This window comes from Triturus cristatus, chromosome 7 (assembly GCF_964204655.1).
Source record: "Triturus cristatus chromosome 7, aTriCri1.1, whole genome shotgun sequence".
Classification (NCBI taxonomy): domain Eukaryota; kingdom Metazoa; phylum Chordata; class Amphibia; order Caudata; family Salamandridae; genus Triturus; species Triturus cristatus.
Genome location: NC_140590.1, coordinates 184,509,584 through 184,536,959, shown reverse-complemented (window position 1 = coordinate 184,536,959; position 27,376 = coordinate 184,509,584). Strand labels below are relative to the sequence as shown.

Sequence of the window (27,376 nt, the reverse complement as noted above, 5' to 3'; positions counted from 1 at the left end):
TGCGGAGGGTTTCTTAAGGAGGGAGTTGACTTCGGCATGTTTCCAGTTGTTGGGGGAATGTGATCTCGATGGAGCAGTGGATGGTTAGACATAGCTCAGGTACGATGGCTGTGGCGGCCCTGTGGAAGATGTGTGGGCGGCAGGGGTCTAAAGGTTCACTGGAGTGGATGCTCTTCATAGTCTTTAGGTTGTCTTCTGTCGTGAGGGAGTCCAAGTAAGTAGGGTCTGTTGGTTGCAGTCGCTGGGGGTGGGGTTGTTGTGGCTAATCGTGTCATAGCCTTTGTCAATGATGATGTCTTCAATGGGTGTGAGAAAAAAGCTGGTGCCACATGCATTCCAAATCTACAAACTATAGATATTGGTCAAGCTCACATGTTCAGTTTATATTTGAGTTCCAATCTGTTTTACTGAGACACTGCGGCTGTGATCTGCAATAGCGAAGCAAGGATGCCATGGATCCTGGTGCAAGCAAGGATGAGGGTTGTAAAATACAGTACTTATCAGGGTCCAATGCCCTTGGTGCCACTGCCCCTGTGGCACCAATGGTAGCCACCCCATTAGTGCCCTGCACAGCTCCGATGTCAGCCCAGAATAACCAGGGGGGAACGGAAGGACAGCTGAGAGTGGCTGGGTCAGAGAGAGGCGGCATCAGGCATAGGAAATAACAGTCTTCAGGGCACCGGTTCACCAGGCAACCGCCCAATGCCTCCTGGTGAGGCCAGTGCAGGCACGGCCACCCAGCAGGGCATATGTAGAATGCTAAATGGCGGCTTTCCCATGGAGATGTCCAGGTGAGGAGATCAATTAAGTATTTCCCGCCTCAGGGCTCAGCAACAGCACCATTTTGCACGTCCCTAAGGGCACAGGGGCCGCACAAAGTGTTGAATAAAGCTCGCAAAGAAAATAAATACATAGCAGTGATGGCACAGCTGCACAACATGTCACTGCCTTTCATCCTTACATCTACCATTCATGAGGTGGGATTATTGCCATTATAACCACTGGATCATCATTGTTACTCGGTGGTGTCAACACAGATCACCATGAGCAAAGTACTTTAAAAATGAGATAAAACTGGTGCGATACTACTGTCTGTCTCACCACATGTTCTACCGCATAGTTACGTGCGAGCAAAGAAGTAATCTGAAGATACAATTGTATACTCACATCTCCCAGAAGCCATTGTGATACAAGCGCATTCATTGGCTCGATATTAGTCCAGTGCTGTCAATGCGGCATACATTTGTTTCTAAGCACTTCTTTTACGTGTAAGCCTGATGACCTGTTTCTGTTTACAGAGGCAACGTGTCCAGAGAACAGCGTGTATTCTACCTGTGGCCCCGCCTGCCCCACCACCTGCACAGATCCCGAGGCCCCTCAGTTCTGCACCCAGCCCTGCCGGGAGAGCTGCCTCTGCGAGCCGAACTACACCCTCAGTGCCGGGGCGTGCGTGCCTGTGGAGCAGTGCGGCTGCACCGTCGGCGGGCGCTACTACGCGCTGGGGGAGGAAGTCTTACTGGATGATCACTGCACCAGGAGGTGCACGTGCAGGAGTCCATCCCGGACCATGGAGTGCGAGGGTCACAGCTGCGGCCCCTATGAAAAGTGTAGTGTGATAGACACAGTCAGGGGCTGCCACCCCGCCCCCAATGGAACCTGCCGGGTGTGGGGGGGCCCACACTACCACACCTATGATGGCCTCAATTACACCTCCGAAGGCGCCTGCAGATATACACTCACCAGGACCTGCGGACACTTGGGGCCCCTCGGGGAGTTCAGTGTGGAAGTGGAGAACGTACGTGGGACATCTACGGAGGCCCCGTGGGCGCAGCTGGTTGAGGTGCGGGTGTACGGACTTCGCATTGCCATCTCCGCGGCACACAGAGGAAGCGTTCAGGTAAGGAGAGAGGCGGCATGATAGCAGACAGAGAACCGCACCCACATTGCAGCCAAGAATCACTAGCGTACCCCTTGGAGTACCCCCATGAGTTTTGTTTGAGCAAGGTTATAGTACATAGTATTTAATCACCCGTGTAATACCTCAGCTTCGTCCCTATTGTAAAAAGTCCCTGCAGTATAAATGACTGGTCACACGTGCACTCAAGTGGCAAATATGATTGGATGAATGTGCCCTTCACCCCACTACTACAATGATTCTTAACATTTGCAAGCAAAAGGGGCGTATGCTGGGCTAATGTGCAGGAAAATGCCTTTCCTATCACTGGGCTTCTGTAGTCCCAACACCGTTTAACTGTTTTAATCCAGGACGCTTGAAGCCGTAAACCCCACTGCTTATCCCAGATCACCAACTATTCCACAGGCGCCGTGGCCTTCTTCCAGGCCTGCACCCACCGTGCTATCCTAGAGAGTCCGTGTTTCAAATGTAGAGCTGGCAGCTCGCTTAATAATGTGTTACTGAGTAATTAATGACCGATTGTTTGCACCTCACAGACCAGGGCACTCAATCTGATAATTGTGGAAAGGAACCACATCCCCGACAGCTAAAGACATGACATTTATCTGGATAGACCACAACAAACGATAACTACACCTGACACCAGCTAAAACACCATATTCCGCTGACCAAGAAGACTGTTAAACAACTGCAATCAACCCACAACTTCTAAGTAGGGCACAGCGATGGACACTTTTTGAAAGGGTCCTGCCTTGTTATGACTTGTCATAAATATTTGCAACTTGCCTTAACATAATTTATGTGTTTGTCCTCAAAAGGGGTTATAGTGACTTCAAAAATGGCGGACTCTTCTAAAACTATAGACAGATTGTTGCATATATCTGTACTGTACCTTAGCCATCAACTAATCATGTTTTCCTATTTCTCAACATGCAGTGTTATACCGCTTTTTCATTATGTTCACACTATATCATGCATAGCTCAGTGCAATCTGTTGCTTTCTTATAAAGTATTCTATTATAATGTATCCGTTATTTAACACTTTTTAACTCTTCCAAGTGGCCAGACATCAGTGGCTACAATGATTAGTTAAATTGTTTACTCAGTCCTAAGAAATTGACAAACTTCTGACAATACTCCAGCATTCCAAACAAGGAGTACTTTTTTTTTTTTATTTCAAAAGAATTTTATTATTTTAAAGAAGCAAATACGAAACAAGAGATACAAGCAAAAGTGATACAATTGATATCAGACAGAGGCAATAGATACATTATAATAAAATTAAATAACAGGAAATCAAATCATTGTCATACATTAATCCGCAGATATCAGATAAATAAATTACTTAAGGAGGGACGAACCAAATTGATATCCGGCAAAGATACTTATCAAAAGTATCACCCTCAGATGACAAAGTAGGGATAAGTGGAAAGAAAAGAGAGGAAGTAAGAAAAGACGGAAAGAGTAGGAAAGAGATGAGGAAAGAAAAAGAGAGACAGAGAGGAGAAAAGGAAGAGGAGAGGATTTCCAAAGGATTCACCCGACACACAAAGAACACTAACCAGACAAATCAAACGGATATTGCTCCACCAGCCCCTCGGAGGCCAACTCCATGTATGAATCTAAGGCTTTCCAAACACCAGTAGAAATAGAAGGGGATAGATGAGCATGGTCAACTGACGTATGAGCACTTCGTAGAAAGGAAACCCAAGCCCGCCAAGTATGGTAAGAGACGGATGAAAAGGATTTCCACTCCATGAGAATTACTTTGACTGCAATAGTCAATAAGAGATCCAGCAACTGTAACTCCATGGGATCTAAAGGCAGAGGGACTGGGGCCGCCAACGGACCTAAAAGGATTAATGGAAAAGAAAGTTGGAATTTAATGTTAAAGATGAGCATGAGGTGTTTGTGAATTAAATCCCAAAAGGATTGGAGAAGGGAGCAATCAAGGAACATATGTTGAAAATCGCCTGGTAAAAGCCCACAACTCCAGCACAGATTGTCTTCTTTGAGATTTAGCGAGTATAAACGAGTGGGAGTCCAGTGAAGAAGATTAATAGAGAAAAACTTAGACTGCATTAAAGAGGGGGCGATTTTGTTACAAAGAGAACATTTACCAATATCTTGCCAGGTAGAGATATGATCGGTAACACTATGATCAAAATGATGTAACCATTTTTGCTGTGCAACAGTTTGGGAAGGGAGTGTAGAGGACGATAAGAATTTGTAAATCCGAGACGCAACATGACCTGTCCTGATCCATAACTGAAAAAGCGTAATTATAGGGGAAGAAGGATGAAGGTGCATTTTAGCAAGTGCAACCTTTATCTTAAGAAAAGTATAAAAGTCTAAATTAGATAAAGAAAATTGTTGAGCTAGGGATGAGAAAGGGGAAGGGTCATTGTTGGAATCATAGAGATGTTTAACAAGTGAGACACCTTTCCCAGCCCAGTAAGACATCAACTCTGGGTCAATATTAATTTTGATTTTAGAATTGCGCCAAATGGACGACCATCTAGTTTTATGCAGTGGAATTGCTACTCTCTTATCGACCTTGCGAACCGCAGCAATAGTGTCTAAAATAATAGAACGAGAGAATGGAATAGAAAGGGTATTCGTGGTTAAAAAAGAGGCAGTCGGCAGTGGGGAGGCCAGTTCCTGTTCTATTGACAACCATGCTGGAACATGAAGAGATGGAGAAGAAAACCAAAGGTCACCCTGGGACGCCAAAAAAGCCGTTTGATACTTCCCCCAATCAGGAAAATTACAGCCACTCATATCATAAGATTTCCGTAAAAATTTATAAGCAATCCTAGCCCTTCTGTCATTCCATAGAAATTTGGAAGTAAGCAAATCAAGTTCATGAAAGAAGGAATCAGAAAGCCTTACTGGAAGCATAGAGGAAACAAAATTAATAATAGGAGTGATCATCATTTTAAGAGTCTGCAGTCGGCCCCACCAAGAAATATGCTTCGGAGACCAAGTTTCTAAAAGACGTCTCACCTTAAGAATAGTTTGGGATTCATTATAAGTAGCCGTAGCATAAAGGGTGGAACAAAAATAGATACCCAGATATTTTAGCTGTTTAGATTGCCATTTAAAACCCGCCGAGCCCATATGAGAGGAGAAGCAGTAAGCATTTAAGGGAAACATCTCTGTCTTATCTTTGTTCAGAGTGTATCCTGAAACTTTTGAAAAAAGAGAAATCGTATCCGAAAGAGCAGGGATGGCCAGTGCAATATCATCAGAAAATATGAGAACATCATCTGCATATGCAGCTGGTTTTAACTGATGAGACCCAAAAGAGAACCCCTTAATATCTGGATGCGAGTCAATCATTCTGAGAAGAGGATCAATGGACAACAAAAATAAGAGAGGGGACAAAGGACACCCTTGTCTAGTGCCCTGACAAAGGTTAAAAAAGGAAGACGTAGCACCATTCACCCGTATGTTAGCCCTAGGTCGGGAGTAAAGAGACATAACCATACGAATAAAGGAGTCACCAAGGTTATGTGCACATAAAACAGCTCTTAAAAAAGGCCAAGAGACCTTATCAAAGGCCTTTTCAGCATCAAGGGCCAAGGCCGCCGCCGGAAGATTAGATCGCTTGGCGGCACCAAGAATATGACAAAAAGTACGAATATTATCACGTGCAAGACGCCCCTTTACGAAACCTGTTTGGGAAGGATGAACCAATTGAGGAATAAAGGACTCTAAGCGTTTAGCTAAGATTTTAGCAAAGATCTTAGCTTCCATGTTAAGAAGGGAAATAGGACGAGAATTTCTGGGATCTGCATGATCCTTCCCTTCTTTGGGGATAACTACAATAGTAGCATCAGCCGCGGAACCAGACACAGAACCATCCTTAATAAAAGCATCAAAAACGGATTGAAGTTTCGGGACAAGCACGGAAATAAAGGTTTTATAAAACGCAATAGGATATCCATCAGGACCAGGAGCTTTACCAGAACGAGTAGCTTTAATCGCGGAAATGATTTCGTCAGAAGTAATCGGACAATTCAATGAGTTATTATCTTCCTCCGAAACAACTTTCAAAGGAACCAACTTCAAGAACTCCTGGCATTGTTCAAAAGAAGCTTGAGCAGACGGGGTATATAAATTATTATAAAAATCGCGGAAGACCTCAAGAATTTCTACAGTTTGAAATTTTTTCATACCAAGCCGGTCAGCAATAGAAGAAATTTGGGAAGAATTACAAGAAGATTCCTGAAACTTTAAAGTGGCTGCAAGAATCTTGCCCGCACGATTTTTTAACAGCAATTTCTTAGATTTCTGAGCCTGAAGGCCAATATGAGCTCTCTTAGTGACTATAGTATTGTACGTATACTTTAAATTCTTAATAGATTGGAGGCAGGACTTATCCTTAGAATGTCGAAAAAGGGATTCCTGACGTTTAATCTCATCTGCTAAGTCCGTGAGTTCCTTTTTAATGGCTGCGTTTCTCCTTGACATACATTTATGACCTGACCACGGAAAGTACATTTAAAAGAGTCCCAGAGAACAACAGGGGAACTAACTGACCCAACATTCTCAATAAAAAACGTCTCAATATCATTGGAAAACTCTCGCACCAAGGACTCATCATGTAAAATTTCTGTGTTTAGTCTCCACGAACGAGATCGTGCCCTAGGGGCAAAGGACATAAGAGTAAAAGTCACTGCGGCATGGTCAGAAATTAAAATAGGGTGAATAAGCGGAGAAGAAGAAGATTGAACCAGAGAGGAGTGAACCAAAAGATAATCAATGCGTGAAAAGGACGAATGAGGGGAAGAAAAAAAGGAGAAGTCACTACCAGTGGGATTATGAAGACGCCAGACATCCTGAAGATGGGTAAGAGAGCACATATTAATCATTTGTTTATGTGCTTTAGGGGGACGAAAATTGGGATCCATTGGCAAATTAAAGTCTCCACCTACAATAAGATTACCAGAGTGAGGTGTATCATTTAGCTTTTTGGTGATCGCTTTCCAAAAGGACGGGTCATCCTTGTTGGGGGCATAAATATTCATGACAAAGAGGTCAGCATTACCATTGGACATCTTAGACAGCAACCACCGACCCTCTCTATCCTGCTCAGAGGAAACGATAGATAATCCAGAATGTTTAGAAACTAAGGTAATTACCCCATTTCTTTTACCACAAGCATCTGAACAAGCAACATCAAAGACCCACTCTTTCTTCAGAAACAACGCCTCCTTGGCAGAGAGCTTTGTTTCCTGAAAAAGGACGAGATCCGAAGAAAGAGATTTACAGTAGTCCAAAATCTTTGACCTTTTAACTGGGTGATTTAACCCTTTAGCATTAAGGGAAAGTATATTCAATCCAGACATAGAACCATTATCAGGAAAAAAAGACATTTCATATATGACAAATGAACTGCAACGTCCAGGAGAACCAACCAGCAGACATTAGAAGCCAACACGAACCAAGGTGAAACCAAAAAGGAAATCCGAAGAGAAAAAAGGAAAGAAGAGGAAAAAGAAAGCAAGAAAATACACAGAAAGAGAGAGAGAAGGGCCCATAAGGCAGGTCTGAAAAAGACCAAATTCATACAAGGGGGAACATGGGAAAAAGAGCAAGGGACCAACAAGAGGAATAAAAAACATCAGCATAAGTAACCCCAAAACAGTACATAGCTGATTGTACGTGTTTAAAAGAAGAACTATCTAAAAGCTAAGAACTGGAATTAATTATAGTATTTTGGAAACAGAGCGAAATGAAAGACTATAAAGGCAACACGTTTAACCAAGTTGATATATAGGTACCAGCTAAAATGGATCATAGAAACGGGAAGGGCAGGAAAGAGAGAGAAAAAAAAGACAAGTGCAAGCAATAAGAGCTGGTGGAAAGTGAGCTAACAGTTAATATTACTATTAGGTAGAGCAAAACCAAAGCAGACTTCATGAAGAGAAAAAGGAACAGAACGAAGAGAAAAGAAGAAACACATTCTAAAGCATACTATATGATACATTATGGGAAAAATAAGTGAAACATAATAGAAAACGGCATATAGTAACCTCTCAATATAACAATCAATGAAGCCCTATGGCAGATAGATAAGAGAACTAATACTATATATAAATATGTAAAATCTATAGATAAGCTTATAGATAACTGACCATGAATAAATAAAACCAGATACACACAATTTGGCAAAAAGAGGTAAGCTTACCTAAGTAAGTGAACATGTAGGTAAAGAGGCATAAGACTATCAATTACAAAGCATCTATAAAAATCTGACCTATTCGAAAAAGATAATTAGTAATACTAAATAAACAAACCACTCAGTGATAAATCAGTAAAATAGATATAACTAGTAACTATATAGACGAAACATATTGACTCTAATTAAAGCCATAAATAAGCATCTAATAAACACCTATGATTCAAACATATAAACAAACCATACAACAACACGTTGATAAAACAAAGGAAAAAACAATGGCCTACTCCATAAATACGAGACAACAAAAGACATCCATGAGGCAGAAAGACCAACCACAAATAGAAGAACCAAATTTCACATCAAAATTCGGCGAAAATAAAGAAGTCATACAACGGGATAAGAAACGGACCAGGACCTAATACGTCGAGAGACAAACTGGGAAGGCAAGGAGTAAAAGGACGACACGCGAGCAGGAGTGAAGACAAACCATCAAGAGATGCTACCACAAAAAATTGGAAGGTTTATACAATAAAACTAACAACAATAAAGACCATTACACCATAACAATAACAAGGGAGCACCAAAAGACGACAAAGACACACCAAAACCAATGGACATAAAGACCACCGCGCAGATCTAAAAGCAACTAGACTTAATAGATCTGACAAAGAAGAAAACCCATTGCAGTATGTATAACCGCATCAGGTGCCAGAAGAACCAGGAACATGTGAGGCCTCCGTTTGAAGTTCCATCTGTAACTCCATCTGATTGTCCAAAAACGAGGCCAAATCAGCAGGTTCATCAAAGATTCTGACACGACCTTTGAAAGTAATGCGGAATTTTGAAGGGCCAGCAAAGGAGAAGGGGATATTCATCTCAGATAAACGCTTCCGGAGATTAAGAAAGCCCTTCCTCCTTATCACCGTGTCTCTGGCAAAGTCTTGAGAAATTGAAATACGATGGCCATTCCAAGAGACAGCTCTAACCTTCCGCATATGGGCCAAAATCTGCTCTGTATGCTGATGACGCAGTGGCTTAAAAATTACCGCTCTTGGTTGCGTAGCAGACTTGGGGCGAAAGGTGGGAACACGGTGTGCACGTTCCAGTTCAAAATCTCTTTGGAAAGAAATTTGTAGTGTAGAAGGAATCCATTGATAAAGAAACTCAATCATGGAAGATGCATCTTTCTCAACATCCTCTGGAAGACCAAAAATACGCAGATTAGATCTGCGATTACGATCCTCTTGTTCAGTGAGGTCTTTCCTCAATGCTGCCATGGAACGCTCCATCTGAGTGAGAGATCTAGAGTGCTTTTGCATGGTATCCTCTGCGCCACTAATCCGTGTTTCTGTACCTGAAACACGAAGGGAAAGGGCCTTGAAATCATTCCTGATGGCTAACACCTCCACCTGCAATAAATCTGTGTTAGTCTTAGTAGACTGCGCAATTTCATAGACCTCATTAAGGCGCGTCAGGATGGACTCAAGAGTGGAATTAGTGTCTTTTGGAGCAGACTCAGGTGTAGGGGATACCTGTTTGGACCTCTTAAGGGATGCTTTAGAGTCCTTTACGTCTTTAGCATTCGGTGAGGGGCCCATATTCGCAGCCATAGGGCACACCACCTCAACAGGAACAAAATACACCCCTTCAGATAGAGTAAGGGCAGGAAATGCCAGGGGATGTAAGACCCTTAATGTGCGATAAGAAAAACGAGCAGGAAGGGATAACGCACTTTCAGCAAAAAAAGCAGGACAATGATTATGGCAGGCGAACAAGGTCAGGAAAACAACCAAGAGCAAGCATAGAGCAAAGAAGCCTCACATAAGGAAGTGGCAGTGCGCCTGACGAGTAATATATTAGCAGAAACCTCAAAAAGTTCTCACAATGGGCAGCACTGCAATAGGCGGACGGAAAAAATCAAAATAAGCACAGAAAAAGTGAAAAACGTCACCAGTACTTGTATGACTCCATTCCTGACAGGATAGTCCCAGTAGCTTCGTCGTGTAGAGGAGAGAGTAAAACTCCCTCAGTGAAGAAACAAAATGGCGGCCGCTCGTGAAACCATCGAGCGCCACCTTAAAATGCCGAAATATGGTCCCTGGCCGCTTCCCACCGCCGGAAAACTCCCTCGTAGCACACACGGCAGTCTCACAGACAGGATATCATCCTCTGCGCTGAACGGGGCAGTCCGCAGCGGCAGCAATATCTCCGTCGGCCCTCGCTCTTTACGGAGCTCAAGCGCGATCCGCCATTACACAGCGGCGTGCTAGCCACGCCCCCCAACAAGGAGTACTTTTAACTTGTGGGGCGCTCCTCATGTAACAACAAGCATTTTTAATGTAATCGGTCTCGCCTTTGGGACCTTATAAGTATTTAGCTATGAAGCAAATTATTGTGGGTACAGCAACGATAATTCCAAATAAGCCTAAAAATAATAGTCAATCAGAGATTATACAAGGCGACTTGGTGATTTAGGGCAGTGGTCGAATTGCATTAAAAAGGATGTAAAGGGATCTTTGATATTGTGTGCAATGGGGCAGGGTCAGTGCGTGAGGGGGCAGGGTCAAAAGGTGTGGTTAAAAAAACATGCAAGCAGCTTGCATGTCACTGCTCATTTCTGAGGCAATACTCAATGGGAGCTAACTTGTAAAAAAATGTGGGGCATGCAAAAACTATTAGCCATTTGCAGGCTATGATTTTGGAACGACCCAGACATAAGCCAATCCAAAGCGGTGGAATGGGCCAGACCCCACAAAGTACATACAATGGATCAAATGACAGCTGCGCTGTCTAGGATCGACCAAAAACAGCTTCTCTGGTGATGTAAAGTTAATGAAAATGGGACTTCAGCTTTCCTACAATGCTCTGGTTCACAGCCGCAAATGTGTGTAACGTCATTAGCATGGGGGTAAGAACTGGGGGAGAGGAAGCGAGCTTCAAGGCGGGGGATTACCACCCCACATTTTTTTTTAAATCGGAGGGATAAAATCACCCCTCCTCTCTGCCCCCCCAATATCTGAAAGTGAAAACTGCAGATTAAACAGGGGCAGTCGCAACAGGTTTCTCTGAGGTCCTGCTACATATCACATGCCTCCTTGAAGCAGTGCGATTGGTGGAGCAAACTCTGTTGTGAGAAACATGGAGGCAGTCGGTGTTCTTGTTGTTTTATCGATTATTTAATTGTGGCCACTGGAGTGTGGAACCTCTCCTAAAATCCCCCAGTCAAGCCAGCAGAGTAACGCAAGGCGGGCGAGGCTGGTTTATGTTAACTGACTGAGCAAAAGAAACCATTTTATGAAAGGCTGAAGCCCCAATGACAGCAGTTAAATAATCAGCAATAACAGAGAGGGCTCAGAGGCCCTGCAGAGTCTGTTCTTCCAGGAGGCGCTTGGAGAAGTGCTGCATGGTTTCAGACAGGCATGTTGTTCTCTGTGATGTCCAGAGTCTCTGTAAACGTTAAAAACAAACGCACAGCTTCACAGCTCATGAGTATGCACATGCATATATGTGTATAGTGCAAGTCTGATTTAAGGAGTGATAAATGTATTTATTGGACTTCGTATACGATCACGAATTAAATACATGAATACCTCTGACCTTTTGTGAGGGATGTAGAACACAGTCTCTGCCTGAAATGCACAATGTGCAACCAGAAATCCTGGGCTCAAATCACAGCTTCCCCACTTGACCAAACTGTGATGTGTGGTCATTGCTTTACTTCAATATGTAGCATTTTCTTTTAAAAAAAAACAGTCTGAGAGCACCTCGAAGTAATTCAGTACAAGTTCCCATTTTTACACAGTTAATATATTTGTGTTTCACATTAATGACAATATAAGCTATTTTAAAACAGAAAGCATGACACATTTTGGATAACTAGTGGCAATGACATCAGCCTTGGGGGTATTCTCATATTTAAAAAAAATACGACACTAAGAAATGTTTTTCATGAGATTTGTTTCATGACTTACTTTGTTTACATATTTTTACGGCTTGGCTTGTGCATTAGTTATTAGAGCCAAGCCATAGCCCTGGCACTGTTATTTCCAAGGTAGTCTTAGAGAGAGAGAGAAGGGGCAAAAGCATATCCCACTGATGACTTAAATCAAATCCAAAGAAACGTGGTCAGCCAGAGTCCGACAAAATAAGGGAAGATGAGAGTAGGTACAGCCAGGGGGAAAACAGCATGTGGGGCAGTCTGCCACAACCCACGTGGTGCCTAGTGGGTTAGCAAAAACTAGTAGCAGATAAGCAAAGTAACTGCTCTGAATTATTGAGCTATAGATGGTTTAGGGTCGGGGTAGTTTGTATGAATCCAGATCATGGAGAAAAAAACATGTTCGGTTCCACAAGCAGTACATGTATAACTGGCTGCCCATTACTGCACACCACCACTTCCAACGCGAATCACATGACATCAGCAGCACTGCTATATCCCAGGATACTCGAAGGCATGGCTACAGGCACGACGAACAATGAGCCCCTGGGAATCGGGCACGGAGTATGAAGTTGCAGACATAAAAGAAGTACCATGCCACGCTTGTGCGGTTTCGTATTAAAAAAATGACAATGCCTTTTATTTATGTTTTAAAAATGAAAAACAAAAATAAAAGGCATTGTCATCTGCAATGTCAATAGCTCAAACTCGCGTAAACGCGAGAACTATTGCATTGCAAATGCTTGTTTTTTCACTTCAGCAGGCCTCAAAATACAAGACTTGGCTATTGGCTTTGTCAATGCGCGTTTCATTTTGTGTACAAAACTAAAATCAACCAGGTCAGACACTGGCAAGGAGTCTACCATTTTGCCCATGGGTGTTTAACAAAACAGAGTACAACTGCCAGGGCCAATAAAACAGCTAAGTGGGTTGAGCATCCACTGCATAATAGACTGGGGAGGAATGCTTAGAAGCCCAGAAAGTCCTAATCGGCCTTCTCATGGCCAATCTTTAAGAAGAAAAGTACCACTGAGCTAGTGTGCCTAGCTCCGCCTGACACAAACGCTGCAAAACACTCTTAATGCCAGCTGGAACCGGGCACACTCTGAGGTACGCTGCCACGATAGAAGTGCTCGAGGTTACATTTGTGCAGTAAATTGAGGACACATGAGGCCTCTTAGCCATAATGAAAGTTGTTTCCACATGTAAAACAACTGAAATATGCAATCTGTGCGTCACATACAGTGTTTTTTTATGTCACATCTGTTCTGGTAATAATGTCGAGTCTGACCTTGCACTGTATTAATAAATGTGTGAATGAGTGTTTGTTTATGGGTACAGCTTTTCTGCATGACATTCTATTGGGCCACATTTATTTTCGCCGCCATGGCACAGACATCTGTATATGCTCGTATGGATGTTTTTACTGTCAGATACATTTAGGTTAAATGTGCAGTATGGTTCAGTAAGTGGCTCGTACGTATGAGGTTGTAGAAATTGCAGCTGCTTGGAAGGATAATGCAAACAGAGCGAAGCATACTAGGCCCGCTTCACTTAATAATGTAGCTAGGTAAACGTCACCGATTTATCAATGGTAACTGTGTGAGTATGCCACACAAGGGATGCTCTAACAGTAAGATGATCAGACAGATAAACAACAGATGAATAACCTCCGTAGCTCAACTTCAGTTAGTTCCAAGTTCTCCAGGAGAAATACATTATCATTATATAAAAAATGTTGATGCAAAACAATCAATAACCTATCACACAGCCTGAGAAAGCTCCTTAAATCATTCATTACATTACAGCCACCGGGAGGAGGAGCCGAAATCTGACCAGAGGCTGCTGACAGGTTGAGCTGCTCAAGGAGTCAAAGCACACACAGAAAATAGTAATCAGGCAATGATGCCTTCAACATACAAGAGATCAGATGTGACTTTCCACAAACTCAAACAGGTGATGGAACCTTCAAGAAATAAAAACAAGAAAGCGGATCTTCAAAAACACAACTGCTGAATGTTTCTTTCAATAAGCATAAAACGGCAATACAATCCTTTTAGTCTGCACAGACATTTTTGTAATGCTATGCTAATATGTATAAACGGGAATGAAACGCAAAGGATTTTTTTAACTGATGAGGGGGAAGCAAGAGGCAACAGCAACACTGGTTCGCAGGTGGGGGAAGCAGACAACAGAGCGAGAAAGCACAAAGTGAAGTACATGGAGGAGAGCAAACCAGAAAAATGTAATGTGGAGCAGGCAGGAGAATGCAACAAGGGGAATACACGAGGCAGAGGGCAACATGGAGGGGGACAGAAGAAGCACAAAGGCGACAGAGCTAAACACAGCGGAGGTGAGAGAAGTTCAAGAGGCAAATATCTGTAAACAAAAGCGCTCAAATGGAATGCTTAACCCGTTCTAGTAAACCTTACTGGCAGACATGCCAACCCTCCCGATTCAGGCGGGAGACTACCGATTTCAAGGTTAGTCTCCCACCTCCCGATTCAAGCATCCAGCAACCCGATTCCTCGGGGTTTCAGCTGACAGGGCTTGGTATTGTGTAACGTGCTAATTCTTCCAGCAATTGTCAGAGTGGCGATGCGTGGGCTCTAGAAGGGGTGAAAGACCTACAAAGACTCGTTAACAAGCGAATGGTCTTTAAAAGACCTGTGATGTACTTGGGGGCGCTGTGTGTGTGCCCGGGAAACTGTTTCAGCCCGGGCTGCGGGGGGGAGGGGGCAGTGTTGGTGTATGAACTGCCAGCAACCTGCCAGGCCAGTGCACAACACTTGTATCACCCTCTCTTTGCCATTGTGCTCCATGAAGAAAAAAACCGTGCATTTGCGTTTCAAATGTCCGATCCTGCAGCAGCACACTTCCAAAGCCCATACATGACAGTAACCTGATTCAAGGGTCCACTCTCCCTATTTTTTCTAAAAAATCTCCCACTTTGCCCTTCTGAAATGTTGGCATGTATGCTTACTGGTGTCCAGGTCAGCCAACGTCACTTTTTTCGCATTCAATTTCAACAAGAAAAGCACACCGGAGTGGATGCCTGCTTGTGCCCCGGGAGGACCGTAGACTGCGTGCTTCTACAGCAGCACTGTAGTGGGTCCCTGCTTGTGCCCCCGGGGCACTGTAAAGTGCAAGGTTCAACACAGCAATGCCGAAAACACGCGCTGCGCCGGGAATAAAAATGCAGGGATCGGATTGCGTGTGCGTAGCCACTTGTTCCCGGGGGCAATACTCCAGGAGACTCAACTTTTTAAACAAGCATTTCCAATGCGCGAGACCTATTGCACTGAAACAGGAAGGCGGGCGGGAAGACACGAGTGGGAGTAGGGGGGCTTGAGGGGGGCTGAGAAGTCAGGGACTGCAGGAGAGGGGCTAGGAAGGGATGGGAAGAAAGTAGTCTGCAGTAAAGGGGCCAATAGCCATGGAAGGATACAAATGACTGACATGGCTGTCATGGGGAGGGACTAACAAGCTTAAAACCAATCAGAAGGCAGCATTTATAACCTAAGCCAATGAAGAAGATGGGCCGGAGAATGGGCGGAGCTTCCCAGAAGCTTCCACACTATAGTGTAGACTGCATGCCTCGCAAAGCGAAGGCAGTGCATTCGCACTGCATCGCTAGGCGAGACCTAAAAAGGGTGGCCGGCGTAATGTCATTATAGTGGCACTATTGGTCTGTTGCCTTACCTTGACTTATAGAATTGCCACCCTTTTAAGGAATGAAAGCAGAAAAGTGTTTCCTTCTTGATTGCCTGAGAAAAGGAGGACTCCTCCAATTAGGTGTCAGTTTTCTTTTTAAGAGATCCCCACTTAGAAGGAGAAAAACGCAAACACCTTGTTGGCAATCCTGCAGGTCGGTAAAGAAGATGAAGAGTAATACAGAAGTTAACAGCACCGCACCAAACATCTTTATACAGGAAAGAGAAAAGAGCCATGCGAGGATATCGAAAAGTAGATCCAGAAAAAGTTCCAATTGCAGGAAGCAACAATTAGATATTAAATTGTTGCATGTGAGGGAAGAGCATGGTGAAAAATACAAGAACAAAGGCGTAGCGAAGAGACTGTCACTTGTAAATGCTTCCTTACTGTGGATGAATAATCTCCAATGCCTCTCCTCTACCACCAGCATCTGAAGTGTCATTTCTAATGAGATACACTATTTCATATAGCTAGGTACCACATATGTCAGTATAGGAGGCATTACCTCTTCTAAGCCTGGTTTTCACTCACTGCGATGTTTGTGCTACTATACTCATTGGAGTTGAATGATTCTTCGGAGTGACTGAGTCAGTAGAAATGTCTGCCCTGCAAGGCATGTCTCTTTTATTCAAGCGCTTCCAGCTTGGGATGGTGTCAACAAAGGGTGTCTCTCATGGAGGATGGCTGCTTCTGCCCACCCTGTCTCTTGCATTTTTTCAGGAGATGTTTGCTCGTGCCTAACCCACAGAAGTGATCTGTACTTGTTAGGCGTCCTTCCAGATTCTAAGGGACATTTCAAAGTCTGCTTTCTATGCCTTGCTTCTCACCACCAGGGACCAGTCCTCAAACACCTCCCTCGGCCCCAGACTGTTCAAAGCGGACAAAGTTGCCAGATTTACTTTACTGTTCAAAGGAAAACAGGGTACAAAGCACCCAACTTGGATCTACCAAAGACATAATCCAAACAGAAATGAGGGAAAACCCAACAAAATGCAAACTAAAACTAAAAAAACCTTTGCCCTCTAAATCTAACTCAAGGTTGCTAGGTACTGCTGGACCCAGGTTCAGTAGCTCAAATGAGGAAGCAGGGTAATACACTGGGGAAGGAGCCTCTCACTACTGCAACAGTCTAGTTTCTAGTATTTTAAGAACATTACTGTGTGCCTTTGTGGGGAATTAACTTTTTAAAAACTTTATTATATTCCGATTCTCACAGCATTTTACTGGGGATTCTTTTACTTTTGCTCGCTGGCTTGGGGGTCTGCAGAGGGTTTCTTGCTCCTTCTCTGGTCCACCACGGCTTGCCGATTGTGTGGAGGGAAGTGAGTATTCTACTTTTGCTCCTCCCCTTCACTTCTTGCCGCAGCTCTATGGGCGGGGCTCTAGTTTTTCCCGGTCCCAGCTATTTAATCGGTATGCTGGGCCAGACGCGCAGCGGGCACGCCCCCGGCGCATCAAAAGCAAGCCTGTCTGCGCCCATCCGTGCCAAGTCTGCGCCTAGCGACAGAGATTCTGTCCAATTTTTCTCTAACTCTGGTAAGCCCCTGGCCAACTCCAGGGAACAGCTCCTGGAGCTTCAATCACAGGAGCACGTGCATTGGAGACCTATGAACCTCGAGCCTCCGTTTGGCTGTCAAAGGTATGAGTGTGCCAACTGTGAGGCAGCTATCTTGCTGGGGGCAGCTCACAATTCCCTTGAGGATAGCTGTCGGCTCCATCCCTTGCTTCTGAAACATTCCTTTACGGGATATCTCCTCAATGCTAGATCCCTGATCAAACATACTATAGAATTTAATGATTCTGTGTCCTTTCGAAAACCCAATTGGGTTTTCATTACTGAAACCTGGGCTAGAGACTGCTTGGGTCCAGATCTAGATGAGGCTATTCCCTCTGGGTATCTCTTGGCTAGACTTGATAGGGAAGGGAGGGTAGGTGGGGGTTTAGGAGTAATGTATAAAGACATCTACTCTTGCTTCACCGAGGCCCTCACTTCTCCCTCGGATCCCTATCAGGCCCTTTATTTCTCCTTGAAGGTATTACCCACCGAAAGTTTCGTTGGAGTTGTCACCTACCGGCCTCCAGGACCCCGAGCAATGTTCACTCGCTGTGCCCTGAAACGCAGGCCTTCTTGGAAGTTATGGACTCCTGTGGTTTCTCTCAGCTAGTGAGGAGCCCCACGCATACGGCAGGACACATTTTGGACGGGATCTTCTCTAATGATCCTAGGATAGAGGTGATGGATCCTATTCCACTTCCAAGGTCTGACCATTCTGCCATCCCATTCATCATGGAAATGCCAGTATCCCACCTTAACCCTAATTTTAAGAACAGGTTGGAGTTGAAGAGAAATCTTCGAAGGATTAGTAAGGAGGATCTTCTTAATAAACTCAGCAAGTATTGCTACCTCCCTCATGCAGATGTCAATTCCATCTATGACAATTTCTCCAACTGGTTGGCGGCAGCATTGGACTCTCTTGCCCCTCTCAAGAAGCACTACATGGCCAGAAAGTGCCCTTCGGCCCATGGTTCTCTGAGAGGCTGAGAAAACTCAGACAGGTCTGCCGACATCAGGAAAAAAAGTGGCGCAGTGACCCTACCACAGTCGAAAGGGAGCTGCACAAATTTAGTTTATGGGAATATAAGCAGGCTATCAATGAGGAAAAGGTCACTTATTATTCCAAAATGACGGAATCTATTAGATCCCCTAGGGAACTTTTCACTATGATCAACTCCCTTTTAGCTCCCACGGCTACTGCCAACACCGAGGTTTCTCTGGACCTCTGTGATAAAATGGCAGGTTTCTTCTATGCCAAAATCAAGGACATATACTCCTCTCTGGAGAAGTCCAATTCTGTGGGATCTAAGTTAGATCCACTATTGGATCCTCTCGTAGTACCTCTGAAGGCTTGCCGCCTGCGCTCCTTTCCTCTTATACTTCAAGAGGATACTGAGTTGATGTTAGGTGGAATAAGATCTGGATCTACCCTCGAACCTTGTTCCCTCAAGATCCTGAAATTGGGACAAGAGGCCATTGCTCCACCTCTGACCACCATCCTTAATACCGACATCTCTTCTGGCCAATTTCCCACCGCATGGAAAACGGTGGTGGTTAAACCTCTTTTAAAGAAGGCCTCTCTGGACCCGACAGAATTAAAAAACTATTGGCCTATTTCCCTGTTACCCGTCCCAGCCAAAATGCTGGAAAAACATCTTAACCGCCACCTCAGTACGTATCTGGAGGAATACCAACCGCTCGATGGCTCGCAGCATGGGTTCAGAAGTGAACACAGTACCGAGACGGCGTTAACCGTTGTTTTCAACAATATTCGCCAACAGGTTGATGCTGATCATACCACCCTACTGATCCTCCTGGACCTGACGGCAGCCTTCGATACAATTTCTCCTCTCAGATTGGTTGGGAGACTCCGGGAAATAGGAATAGAAGGTTCTGCACTCAATCTGCTTTCATCCTTCCTCTTGAACCGCTCACAAAGAGTCAAGATGGGCCAATTTCTTTCTGCCCCTAATCAATTGTTCTGTGGAGTTCCCCAGGGATCCTCATTGAGTCCTACTCTTTTTAATATTTATGTAGCCCCACTTGCCAGCATGGTAAGGTCCTTTGGCCTAGAAGTCTTATCCTATGCTGATGACATTCAGATCATGATCTCCATCACTGAGAGTGTCGTAGCCTCAGCAGTACATTTTAAAAACTGCATGCGGGCGGTGGCTTCATGGATGGTCGAGAACTACTTAAGACTCAAAGGGGATAAAACAGAGGTCCTAATTTTTGGAGACAAGAAGGACATCTGGTCAGAGGCTTGGTGGCCTGACACGCTTGGATCCCGCCCTTGCCCTTGCCTTAGGGCCAAAAATCTGGACATCATCGTTGACTCTTCCCTTTCCCTGGGCCCACAAATAAATAGAACTGTCTCTACCTGTTTTGGGATGATACGGATTCTCAGAAAGACCTTCCGTTTTTTCTCCCTACCCTCACGGAAACAGGCAGTGGTGGCCCTTGTGTTGTCTAGATTAGACTACTGCAATGCCATTTATGTAGGGATAAATAAGGGGCTCTTACACCGACTTCAACTTGTGCAGAATGCCGCTGCTAGGCTGGTGATGGGCCTCCCTAAATTCCATTCTGTTTCAGCCACCATCAGAAGTCTGCACTGGCTCCCTTTGGGAAAGAAGATTGTCTTTAAAGCCTTATGCCTGGTTCACAAAGCCGTCCACAATATGGGGTCAGAAGGCCTTAATAAAATGTTTCAGAGATATCTCCCTGGCAAGGAGTTGAGATCTGCCAGCAAGAACCGGGTAACAGTTCCCAGGATTAGGAAAGCTAGGTGGGGTGGAGGGCCTTTTCGTTGATCGGAGCTAATCTATGGAACTCACTTCCTTCCCCAATTTCCACTTTGGAAAGTCACTCCTCGTTTCGTAAGGCCTTGAAGACCTGGCTTTTTACCTGTCCTAACCTGTAAACCCGGATAACTATGGACATCTCTGACTCTGAACTCTGATCTCTCTCCACAGCGCCTTGATGTCCCTGGGCTAAGTTTGCGCTTTACAAAGCTTATATTCATTCATTCATTCTAGCTAAGGAATAGCTCATTCTCTTAGAGTTAACTGCACTTCATCCATGGCTGCTATGGCATGAACAACAGGCTACACAACAAAAGGTGAGTTAAGACAGGCAGTACTAAAACAACATTTGAATTCATAAGCCACTTTGTAAAATCGTCTAAAAATTTGACAAGAGGAATAGTATACCAAGTAGTCTATGTTTCAAATAAAGTTATAATAAAAATTGGATGAGATGCTTCAAAGTTGTAATATTTAAGTAATTGTTACAAAGTTTACTTCAACACTAGTTCAGCATAAATATTAATAGAATTCGCAGTGCATTATCCACAGGTGGACAACAGAATCCCAACCCCACATTAGAATCTACACAACCGAGTTCTTTTTGAATGTATAATCAAAGTTCTCGCTGACTATATATTACTGTCATAATGTATGCGCCACATCAGAGTTCTTTCTGAGTCCAAATATCAGTGGCATAGCTGAGCCTCCACATAAGTCTATTCTGAGCTTAGGAAAGAGTCTTTTTTAGTCCACGCAACAGTCATCAATGAATTTGTACATCAGAGTACTTTATCAGCCTACATAGCACAGTTCTTTCTGAGTCTATTCATTAATGTCACATTTGAGCCTTAACGTCCGAGTCCTTTCTGAGTCTAAACATCAGTGCCTCTTCATCAAAGTTCTTTCCGACCTTACACAATAGAGTCTTTTCTGAGTCCAAGCTTACAAAATAATTCTTTCCTAGCTTACACAACACAGTATTTTAAGAACACACACATCAGAGTTCTTTCTGAGTCTAAACATCATTGTAATATCTGAGACTGGACATTAAAGTTCTTTTTTAGCTTACACCACAGAATCCTTTCTAAGTCTAATCAACTGACTCGTTTCCTAGCTTATACAACAGAGTACTTTCAGAGCTCACAGATCAGAGCCCTTTCTGAGTCTAAACATCTTTTTCATTTCTGAACCCCCACGTCACAGTCCAATCTGAGTCTACATATCAGAGCTCTTTCTGAGTCTCTACATTAGTGTCTTCTCTGTGCCTATACATCGGAGCTCTTTCTGAGTTTCTACATTAGTGTCTTCTCTGTGCCTACAAACCAGAGCTCTTTCCAAGTCTCTACTTTATTAGTCACCTCTCTGTGGCTACACTTGAGATCTTTCTGAGTGCCTACATTAGTGTCTTCTCAGTGCCTACAAACCAGAGCTCTTTCTGATTCTCTACTTAAGTGTATTCTCTGTGCCTACACATCGGGGTCTTTCTAAATCTCTACAATAGTGTATTATCTGTGTCTACACATCAGAGCTCTTTCTGAGTCTCTACATTAGTGTCTTCACTGTGCCTACACATCAGAATCCACTCTGAGTCTCTACATAATTGTCTTCTCCGTGCCTACACATCACAGCTCTTTCTAAGTCTCTACATTAGTGTCTTCTCTATATCTACAAATCAGAGTCATTTCTGAGTCTACACATCAGAGCTCTTTCTGAGTCTCTACATTAGTGTCTTCACTGTGCCTACACATCAGAATCCACTCTGAGTCTCTACATAATTGTCTTCTCCGTGCCTACACATCACAGCTCTTTCTAAGTCTCTACATTAGTGTCTTCTCTATATCTACAAATCAGAGTCATTTCTGTGCCTACACATCAGAGCTCTTTCTGAGTCTCTACATAAGTGTATTCTCTGTGTCTACACATTGGAGCTCTTTCTGAGTCTCTGCATTAGTGTCTTCTCTGTACCTACAAAGCAGAGCTCTTTCTGAGTCTCTACATTAGTGTCTTCTCTGTGCCTACAAAGCAGAGCTCTTTCTGAGTCTCTACATTATTGTCTTCTCTGTGCCTACAAAGCAGAGCTCTTTCTGAGTCTCTACACTAGTGTATTTTTTGTGCCTACACATCAGAGCTCTTTCTGAGTCTCTACATTAGTGTCTTCTCTGTGCCTACACATCAGAGCTTTTTTGAGTCTCTACATTAGTGTCTTCACAGTACCTACACATCAGAATCCTCTCTGAGTCTCTACATAATTGTCTTCTCCGTGCCTACACATCACAGCTCTTTATGGGTCTCTACATTGGTATCTTCTCTGTATCTACACATCAGAGTCCTTCCTGAATTTATACATTAGTGTTGTATTTGAGCCTCCTCATCAGAGCTCTTTCTGAGTCTCTACATTAGTGTCTTCTCTGTGCCTACAAACCAGAGCTCTTTCCAAGTCTCTACTTTATTAGTCACCACTCTGTGCCTACATATCAGAGCTCTTTCTGAGTCTCTACATTTGTGACTTCTCTGTGCCTACAAATCAGAGCTCTTTCCAAGAGTCTGCTTTAAAAGTCACCACTCTGTGCCTACACATCAGAGTCATTTCTGTGTCTACACATCAGCACTCTTTCTGAGTGTCTACGTTAGTGGCTTCTCTGTGCCTACACATCAGACCCCTTTCTGAGTTTAAACATCGGTGTCATACTTGAGACTACAGATCGCAGTCCTTTCTAAGCCTTTTCAGCGCGGGCAACTTTCAGCCGCGAGATCAGAGAGCTTTCTGAGTAGCTGGAGATCCTCATCAGAGTCATTCATAAGCCGACACCTCAGTCTCCTACTTGATCGCACAAGTCAGTTTTTGCTGGATCTCTGCATCACGGTCATATCTGTGAATACATAGTAGCAACCTAGGCCGCGTGCACATGAGCATCCTAGTTTAGCCCACACGTTAATGTTCCAGCTGACATCAGATATCCATCTCCTAAGCCCACAGATCTGCCTCAAAACTGAACTCACACATCTGTTTTCTTATCAGGAATGCACATCAGTAGGGACATACTAAAAGGATCATGGACAAAGAACACAATTGCAAAAATAACTAAATTCATGACTTCGGCATAAAGTATGATTATCTTGGGCCAAGCCCAAGGATGTTTATTCACAGCTTCCGTTTTAAATATGCAGTACTATCCTAACCTGGTATCCAGGCATCACCATCAGAACCTGAAATTCTTACCGACACCGCAGACGACTCCAACCATGACCCCCACTTTGACTACAAGACTACTACAGATATATGCTTCCTAGGTAAGCTTCAACCTTACAACCATATCAAACACCATACAACACCCAATGTTTGAGCTCAAACACCTCAGATAGAAAGTAAACACAGCATGCTGGAGCAGACACGGTCCCTGCTGTGCACACACAGTAGTATCGAGCCTGGGTTATTAGAGCAGTGTCCAAGTTAAGCCCATACAACAGGCTGGCAGTTAATTCCACACATTATCCCCAGCAATATCTGACTTAACGTTATACAATATTCTGGAGTGATCCACAATGGAGCAAGAATCTGCAAAGTAAAAAGGTGACTGTTGCCTTGGTACCTTTGTTCAGTAGTACAGGACTCTAGCACTTAATACTTTGGTAGACCAGAGTGGTGCTGTCATTGCAAAATCAATAATTGCTGTGAGTGATTTATTTGGTGTTCAGTTCTCTCTTTCCTAGTGGTGGTACATCAGACACAGGCAGTCTTCCAGGAGACTTTAGGGTATCAGTGGCAATGTTGTGAAGTTGACAAAGGGAGGAAGCAATCTGTTATCTGGTGTGTTCTCTTGCAGGTCAATGGAAGTGCATCGGACTTGCCCATTTTCCTTCTTTCAGGACTGCTCCAGGTCCATTTCATTGGCTCTGCTCTTGTGGTCGAAGCTGCCTTTGGGTTTGTAGTGTCCTACGACTGGAATCAATCTGTAGTAGAGGTGACCGTGCCTGGTGCCTACTCAGGTGCAGTATGTGGGCTCTGTGGAGACTTTAATGGCATTCGCAGCGACGACTTTAGGGGTCCTAGTGGATCGGTGATGGAGGACGTGGCCCATTTTGTAAAAAGTTGGCAAGTTCCAGCCTATAATGCTATCTGTGCAATGACAGACCGCGTGCCTGCGTGTGGTATGGAAAACGTGGCTTTCTTCTTCTCGAAGAGGTATTGTGGGGTTATCACTGACCCTGAAGGTCCGTTTAGACGATGTGATGGTGCAAGGGATAATAACACCATCGTCACAGACTGTGTTTACAGTATGTGCATCAGTGGTGACAGCAAACAGGCCTTCTGTTCAATGATGCAAAATTTTGCCCAGCAGTGCCAGAAACAAGGTACCACCATTCAGCACTGGAGAGATCGTACAGAGTGTGGTAAGCTTTATGCATCTGCTCACAGCCACAGTATTGTAAATGTTTTCCTCTTTCTATCCCCAGTGTATCCTCTACCTCACTACCTCCACAGCACCAACTATCCATTCATCCTTTCATACGTATATCCTCCTAACCCACCCTTCACCCAAACTCACCTCTTCATTGTCCCCTGCACTCCTCTGCTCATATGACCCTCCCTTTGTGAATTCATCACTGCCCATTCATCCTTGATTTTCCCTTTTGGCAGACATCCCCTACTGCACACGTTTGTCTTTCTATCGCTTCTACGCTCTATCCTCCCGTCTGTCCTCACATCACTTTCATTGTAAATCTGTCCATCTACCTATTTCTTTATCATATTACCTGTTTGTTCCTTGGCATGTCCATCTATTATCAATCCATCTTTATATTTATCTATTCATTCATTTCCATTACATACCTATTTCTTCCATCCATCCACCCATTCATCCATCTACTCATTGAACACCGCCGAGCCAAACCAATCCTTAATTATTCCAAATGTAGACAGCCAGCCATTAATATCTCTCCACCTGACCTCTGTGTCTGGCCTTCCACGTTGCAATCCTCCATCTTCTGTTCCTCTACCTTTCCACTGTTCCCTCGGACCATTCATCCATCCAAGCAGGTACTAGTGCTTCTAGCCATGAGCTCTTATCTCAGTTCCTCAGCACATCTCTCGATAGCTCCATTCCTTTTTTGCTCCACAAATTACCCAGTTACCCTCCTCTATTCATTATTGTTTGCTTCCACCCACTTAACTATGGGAAACATTCTTTAACTTGCAGCCACAAAAACAGCCTGCCTTTACAACGCAGTCACTACCCTGACTACGATGTTAACACGTGTTCCTTTAACCTGAAAGTTGTTACAACGATAACGTCCATTGTTATTGGATTGGTGTTGGATTTGTAAGTCCAACACCTGCCCCTTCCCTACTGTTGCAGAGACTGGATTTGGAATAGTAACGACTTGCATGGTAAAGTAAAGCGTGGTAGGGTCACAGTCGGGGGACTGACTGCGTTGTAAAGGCATGCCAGGTAAATGCACGAGGGGTTCTGTCATACAACCCTTACCTACTGCTATGTCCATCATTCAAGGAGCAGTCTAGTGATTGGATTTCTGAAACCAAAATCCGGGCCTGGGTTCAGAGCTTGTCCGACCAATAATAATGCGACCTTACACATGTTTCTATTCAATGTGCAACAATGTTCAAGATGTTCATGCTATGATAAAACATCTTTACTGTAAAGCACTATACAGATCTTTAAATGTTCCCTATATCAAATACCCAATGAAAATGGATAATTAATCCATCTATTCATCATCAACCCAGCCACCTATTCATCCAGCCAGTCAGCACTTTAAACAATGAGAGAGAGGCCACGACCTGCAGATAGAAGAGGGTGGAAGTATGCTGCCTCACATCCCAACACTCAGCTCGGTCGAATGCATCATGGCAAATGCAGTGCATGATAACACTTACTTCAGTAGTGGTCTTTAATATTTCACCCTTGTTGTGCAGCGTGTGCTGTGTCACTTTATATATGTGTTTCTGGATTCCTTGCTTCATCAGTAGAGAGCAGCAAGTAGGTTTAGGGGTGCTGGAAATGCTACAGATGTTCAATATCTGTCCCTCATTTCCCTCTCTGTATATTAGTGCCAGGTCATGGTGATGGCAAGTTGTGTGAATATTGAAGGGTCATATTTCACACTTTTTAAAACTAACATCTTCATTTAAAGTACTGCAAAAAAACAACAAAGTGATGGAAGGACGCAGGACGCATTAACCCCTTCGCTGCCAGGCATTTTCCACCCCTGTGCTAAGCCTTTTTTGGCTATTTGGGTTAGTTCGCGCTTAGGCCCCTGTAACTTTTTTACCACATAAGGTATCCATGCCAAATTTGCGTCCATTTCTACCAACATGATGGGGATTCTAAAGGTACACAGGGTTTGTTGATTCCCCTGGAGGGGTCCCAGAAATTAGCCAAAATACAGCTACATTTTGTTTTTTGGGAGAAAAATAGGAAAATAGTGCTGCAAATGAAAGCATCTGGGTTTTTCCCTGCAAATGGTATGAAAAAAGGCTGAAATTACCATTTCCCAAGCTTTTAGGGAATGACAGACTTTTGTCAGAAAACTAACATTGTTAACACAGTTTTGGCATTTTTCTGGGACATAGCCTATTTTTGCAATATTTTGTGCATTCAACCTCCTTCCTGTTAATGGTAGAAATGGGTATGAAAGCAATAATGGATCCTGGCAAGCTATACATTTTTGGAAAGTAGACAAAATTGTGAATTTAGCAAGGGGTCATTTGTGTAGATCCTTTAAGGTTTCTTTATAGAAACTAACAGTTAAATATAGGAATAATTGAAAATTAGTTGAAAAAAAAAGCTTTTTGTGTCAACGTTTTCACCTGTAACTTCTTCTAATTATGACAGCTCTTTGAAAACAATATACCGTTAGATCCACAGTACCATAATGGTTGTGGGGATATATACGGCCTGTAGGTTCATCAAGAACCCGACGAACCCAGAGCCAGAAACTGAGCAGCGACTTGCAATGGTTTTTTATTATGTAGCGGGTATTTAGCAATTACTCTGGGAAAATGTATACATGGAAAAATTGGTATGAAAGACACCTATGTATTTCTGAAATGGGAACAAAATATAGAGTTTAGAAACAGTAGATATTTGCACATTTCCGAAATTGGGAACACTCATACTAGCATGAGAATAATCGGTCATTTTTCAAAATGACTTCTTTTTTACACATTGTCTTTTATTTGGAAGGCAGAAATGCATTGAAAGTCAATAGGTAAAAACAGTTGCTTTACAAAACTGAA

The 27,376-nt window shown here is 43.6% G+C and overlaps 1 protein-coding gene across 1 annotated transcript in view; it reads left to right on the top strand.

Annotated features, from left to right (window-relative positions):
• Positions 1–27,376, top strand: part of LOC146809179 (alpha-tectorin-like) — a 934,770-nt gene that overhangs the window by 460,607 nt on the left and 446,787 nt on the right. Inside the window, exons 7-8 of the mRNA XM_085614840.1 lie at positions 1,299–1,897; positions 23,943–24,510. Of these exons, the coding sequence (XP_085470966.1) occupies positions 1,299–1,897; positions 23,943–24,510 (1,167 nt within the window). The remainder of the gene's footprint in view (positions 1–1,298; positions 1,898–23,942; positions 24,511–27,376) is intronic.